This window comes from Otolemur garnettii, unplaced genomic scaffold (genome assembly GCF_000181295.1).
Source record: "Otolemur garnettii isolate 467f Iridium unplaced genomic scaffold, OtoGar3 scaffold00010, whole genome shotgun sequence".
In the NCBI taxonomy this organism is placed as follows: domain Eukaryota; kingdom Metazoa; phylum Chordata; class Mammalia; order Primates; family Galagidae; genus Otolemur; species Otolemur garnettii.
In genome coordinates this window covers 31,436,604-31,442,603 of record NW_003852405.1, presented here as the reverse complement: position 1 = coordinate 31,442,603, position 6,000 = coordinate 31,436,604, and the positions used below count along the sequence as shown (strand labels likewise).

At 34.3% G+C, this 6,000-nt stretch overlaps 1 protein-coding gene across 1 annotated transcript in view; it reads left to right on the top strand.

The window, feature by feature from the left end:
• Positions 1–1,080: 1,080 nt before the first annotated feature.
• Positions 1,081–6,000, top strand: part of LOC100961597 (serine/threonine-protein kinase TNNI3K) — a 241,852-nt gene continuing 236,932 nt past the window's right edge. Inside the window, exons 1-2 of the mRNA XM_012801634.2 lie at positions 1,081–1,166; positions 1,729–1,837. Of these exons, the coding sequence (XP_012657088.1) occupies positions 1,127–1,166; positions 1,729–1,837 (149 nt within the window). The 5' untranslated portion in view covers positions 1,081–1,126. The remainder of the gene's footprint in view (positions 1,167–1,728; positions 1,838–6,000) is intronic.

Here is a 6,000-nt window from a genome sequence, read left to right as displayed (position 1 = left end):
TGAAATCCATACCTACTAAATGAAAACTGTGTCCTCTGGATAGAAATTTCAAGATCTAAAAGTATACTTTTGAAGTATAGTAGGATTTTTAAAAAGAAATACACAGTTACAAATTTGGTAACTTTTCTTCCTATATTTTCCATTTATTCTACATCAGACCATGAGTTTTTTATACTAATAGAAATATGTATGTACAAAAAGAAATGTTCCCATGAAGTAAACTGATGTGAATGAAGGAGAAAATCTAGGAGACATAGTAGTAATGTCTAGCTTGAATGTTAGAGTCGCCTAGTCAGAACTGATCCCAGACTCCACCACCTACCAGCAACTCTAGGTTTCCTCATCAGTCATATGTAAACACCAGTTACCTTGCCGCATTGTATGAGGCATAAGTGACAAAGTAGATATACAGTACTTAGACTAAAGTCCAACACACAACATTCAATCTTTTTATTCTTCACATCATTGTTCCTATAATTTATTTTATGAATTGTAATATGTAGAACTTAACATCTTAGGTTCTTTTCTATGATTCTTAGGATCAGAATCATCAAGCAATGTAAATTAATGATGGTCTATGTTGAGACTTTTTCACTACAAACATAATTTCATGACTCTTAAATGGACAAAACTTACATTCATTCCATAGGCTATGAGTTTCCATCATTTATTTATATAGACAAATTCTATCACCAGTCACTCTTTCCAATTGCCATTGCCTCAGTAGAAAATGGTCCTGAAAAAAGATCTAAGTAGTTTTCATAGCTCTTTTGTGAACTTCAGATGGAACTGATTCATGTTTTCGATTAATCCATTAAATAAATGGCCCATGAAGATATGTATGAGTAGATAATCAATTGATGAAAGCAAATAATCCTATTGAAACATTTGTTATTTATTTTTTTGATACTTCTCTTTTAAATAGACTGATTACTTCACTTTCTGACTTTATCTTTCAAAGCACACACTGCTCTGTTCTTTGTCATTGTTGCATGACATTTCATTTGGCAGTTAGCTTATTTTTAGCCAGACTATCAAAATATTTCAATTGGACTGTCATTGCACTTGAATTTGGAATCCTGTAACCTTAAGAACTGAACTGGAGAAAAGAAGAAACTTCTAACAAATGGGAAATTATAAATCTAGACCAACCCAAACTTGTACTGGTAATTATTCTTATTTTCTTACTGATGATAAACAATTCATTGGAATGTGTGTTAATTTGTATACCGAGAATAAGGAGCATATTATATGAAAGTGTTAGGAAAATGCTTTGAACTAAATTTTCCTCTTTAATATCCTTGTAGGAAACAGAACATTTCCTAGAAGAATATTATTTTTGTGCCTTGGTATAATTCTATAGAAAAAAAACTGAAATTCTTCTGAATATAGAAATTTTAGAATTATACCTCAAGCATTTATTATTTAAAACTAAAAGCTTCTCCAAGACTAGAGATTGCTATAATTAAAATGCAATAGAGTCAAATGAAATAAGTCAAATATATTTTTTCTTGTGGTTATATTATACAATACCTAATGGGTTCTTAATTACTGAAATATAATTGCATTTTAAAGATAAACATATGCATTTTAAACTCACAATCAGTAATTTAAATTATAGAATCTAGAATAAGAAACAGAGATTTGATTACTTGTATGATCTGTGTCTAAATTTTTCAGAACACAGCTATGAATCAACACAGCTATGAATTTGTTTTTCTTTGCTAGATGAATGGAAGAAGAAAGTCAGTGAATCTTATGTTATTATAATCGAAAGATTAGAGGATGACCTGCAGATCAAGGAGAAAGAACTTACAGAACTAAGACATATATTTGGGTAAAGTTATCAGAGTTACTATTTGCTTATATAAGTGTCTTTGTTATCTTATTTGTAGATATATCTTTATATCTTAAAAAAAATTAGTCATGTTCTAAGCTTTAGAATGTCAGATTATCTCTTCTTGATCACACAGATAGTCCTCAAAATGTATGTTTTAAGAATAGGACTTGCGTTCTCTCATGGCTAAAGTTTAAAAACAGAGGAGCCTAGAGGCTACTAGCCTTTTAATGTAAGCTGTTGCTTATCTAAATAATCTTTTCTAGAACTGGATTATTCATGTAAACCATGCCAGCAATATCCAGCAATCATCTCTTCCCAAATGGTGGTAGCAAACTGGCCATATTGTTCTCTTTGAATTTCTAGGGTAAATCCAATTTTAAGAAACCCTCTGGTCTCTTGACATTGAAAGGCTGTCCCTTAATGGAACCGAGTGTGATTCTGCTCCTGAACAATCATATAACAACACGTAATATTGGCTTCGGGCTTTTAGCGGGTTTCATTCCATGATAACAAGAGAAAAATTGTCTAGGATAGTGTCACAACCTTGGAAGACACAAAATGCTCAAAAAAGAAGAGCAAGACCCTTGTATACACAAACAACCTTCTGAAGAAATTGAATCTAACACTGAAAAACTAAGTTCACTTTGAGGGTCAGTGAAGTTAGCTGCCTAAGGAAAAGTTCTGTAGAAGACAATTAACCATGTTCACTTCCAGCTATGTTATTCTTGTAACACACTCATGGCAACAACTGCCTCTGTTTTAGAATCAAGTGTCAATCAGCAACCAAATGACATTATATTTTTCATAAGTAATTTTAGATATAGTAAACATGAATCTCACATGACTGGCAAATAAAATCATCAATGTATCATGTAGTTTATGTGAAATTTGTCAAAGGATTTAATAAGGCTTTTACAAGTGTTCAATTTAAGGTTTGTGAAATAGGTGATGCTCTTTGTTGCTTGGCCCAAAATGATGAGCTCAGCACTGACATGGCGAGACACCCCTGGGCTGACTTTCACAAGTAACTATCACGGGCTTACCTGTGGGAAAACAACTAAAATTCTTGTAGAGATGTGACTGGCACTTTAGTATTGCAAATCTATACACACATACTTGTTTTGTTGGAAAGAGATACGAATGAAGAACTTAGTCATAAGCCCTTGAACTCTTACTGACTGAAATCAATATGCTGAATGAAATGTGACTCAATTAAAGAGAGTTTCCTCAACTTTGTAAAGTCAAAGCTTCATTTTTTTTTAAATTTGTAAAGTATTGTGTGGGTACGACAAGGATAGATTAAACTAGACATTCACAGTCCTAAGATTTGGCTTAACAATGGATTTAAGATGTAGCATTTTTTCTCATACCACATCAACAACTACCGGCTGTTTTGACAACCCCTGTGATTGCTGACGTTCTACATTTCTACTAATTACAACAAACACAACCTTCCTTTTGCTGATTGGCACTAGGGGTGGGAAGCAGGGATCAGTGTCAGAGACCTTACAGTCCAGGATTTGTCACATTCCAGCTATGATATTCAAGATGTTATATAGGAGATTTAAGTATCACCATAGCTCTGTGTCATGGATGATATTAATTTTTGTGGCCAATAACTATTAGAGAAAAGACATTGTGAACTGTCTAGCTCATATGGTCAGTAAATGCTGGGGTGGGATTTGTAGCAACACCTCCCTGACTTTGTAGATAGAGCTCTTCCTACTGTAGCCTGCTTCTCGTTCCAGAAGTTCACAATTTGGTTGCAAAGGACTCATTTATATAAATAACAGTCACTGAAGACATGTGATGAATGGGAGGAAAACCAAAGTAGTTTCTTAATTCAAAAAGAAGATTTGGGTCTTGATTTATTCATTGATTTTGAAAAGCACTTTAGATAACAGCATTGTTAAGCAAAGGCACATAGGCAAGAATGAATGAGTACCATGGAAAGTCTAGAAGAAGCAAGAAAATAATGTACTTGATGATATTATCTAAGTGCATAAGAAAGCTTGTTGGTCAGTGGAAGAGTTTTGGAGTCATATAAATAGGGTTTAAAATGAGATTATTGTATTTATAAGCTGTATATCCTTGGATATGTTTCTTGACATCTTTGAGCCACATTCTTATCTGTAAAATAAAGTGAATGTTAACTACCTCACAGGATATATGCAAAATATTATAAATTAAGTGCTAAGTATAGTGCCCAACAAGTAGTAGGCCTTGAATAATTAGAAATTTCTATTATCATCATGATTGATGGATAAACAAGAGTAGTTTGAAAGACAGAAGACAAATGGGAGTAACAAATGGCTTAATGATTGTAGTTGAAAGACATTTGAACAATTTTGAGGTTAGAATATTATCATGGTCATCAAAATAGATGCCAAATTCTTTGAGAATAATGGTAGGGCATTTTTTTTTTTTACAAAGAAAGGACCAATAGCCTGGTGCTGAAACCATAAAGGAGGCTACAGAAATGTCCTAGCAACCGGAAGTGATGATAAGGAAACTGAGGAGAGGATTATCCCTGTCTGAAATCTTTGTTTTCCAAGAGCTAAGGACTTCCTGTGGGAGAGTAGCCTGTGGAACGTGCTGAAATTTTAGATTCCATAACTCCACCCCCTATCAAATCAATCACAGTCTGTGGGGATATCTTCTAGGAACCTGAATTTTTAATAAGCTCCGAAGATAATACTTATGCATAATAAAAAAGATAACTGCTCAAGTTTGAAAATTATTATTAGAGAAATATGTTCAAGTTGCACTGAGAACTCTTTGCCTGGGGTGATGTTGGTGAAAGGATAAGAAAGATGGGAACAGAAAATAAGCAGCTAGTGTGGTCTATAGAGATTCAAGGAAGAAAGAAGCAAATGGACAGAAATGGAGAACTCTGTTTGTGACTCCATCAAGGCAAAGAGCATCGCATGGAAAGAAAGTCAAGTGTGTCTAGGTCTAAATATTTACTGTTTTTGGAATAAAATGATGAATGACAGGAGAGAAAAGAACAGCATGGGCAGCGGCACCTGTGGCTCAAAGGAGTAGGGTGCTGGCCCATATGCCAGAGGTGGCGGGTTTAAACCCAGCCCCGGCCAAAAAACTGCAAAAAAAAAAAAAAAGAAAAGGAAAAAGAAAAGAACAGCATGCCAAGAAACATGAATTGTCTTCCTCATTGGTCCGTCCACCAGAATGTTAAAGGTAGTTGGAAAGATGAAACCGAATATTGTATAACATCACATTTAATTAAGTCTCTATACCATTTTAAGTGCTAAATAAATGTTAGACTCTCTGTATTCCTAATCTTCATTTGCTTATAGAATTTAAAGAGTACTTCTTTGGTGAACAATTGGGTTATGCTGCCTAACATCAACCTTTCTCTAAACATGTAAATAGCAAGATAACTGTATGAAATGCCCCAAAGGGACATTTAACACTAAAGTCACAGGTAAAGGATTGTTGATGTGAACACAAATTTTTTTTATTCTTTTTTCAATTGCTGACAAATGTCTGGATAGCATCCCTGATAGGTAGTAATTTCATTTATCAGAAGAGATTTTCCTCTACATGACGCACCATTACTCTGTCAGTTCAAATACACGATCTTCCTGGCATAATTTCATCCACAATATAATACAGAGTAATTAAGACAAAAAGACAAAAGAGCTAACTCATAATCTCACTTATTCCAATTAATGGCAGCTTTGAAATAGGAGATTAATGTGGGGAAGGAGAAGAATGGAAATGCCAGGTTCTTTCATCATCTTTAAAATTGGCTTTGCTCATAACTTTGGCAATTGTTGAGTAGTAGATGGGAGACTTGGAGAAATGGAGAACAAAGAAGGAAAACCAGAAGTGACATGTTAGAGTACCACTGTCTGAATGTTTCCTCCTGTGCACTCCTCTAATCTTTATTTTTTTTGTTGTGATAGCACTTTGTACACACTGTTGTCTTTATCCATTTGCAGGTCTGTCTCCCTGCTACTGTATGTGTCCACCAATTGCAGCTTTTTCTATTTTTTTTAGCCTTATTTCTATTTGTTTGTGTCTGCAATGCTTATATGTACAGCACTGGAAAGGAAAGCGAGCTAAATACTCAGTGCCTAGCAGATGCCAGGCATGCTAGCAAGTATTTGTATGTGCATTAGCTCATATGATCCCAC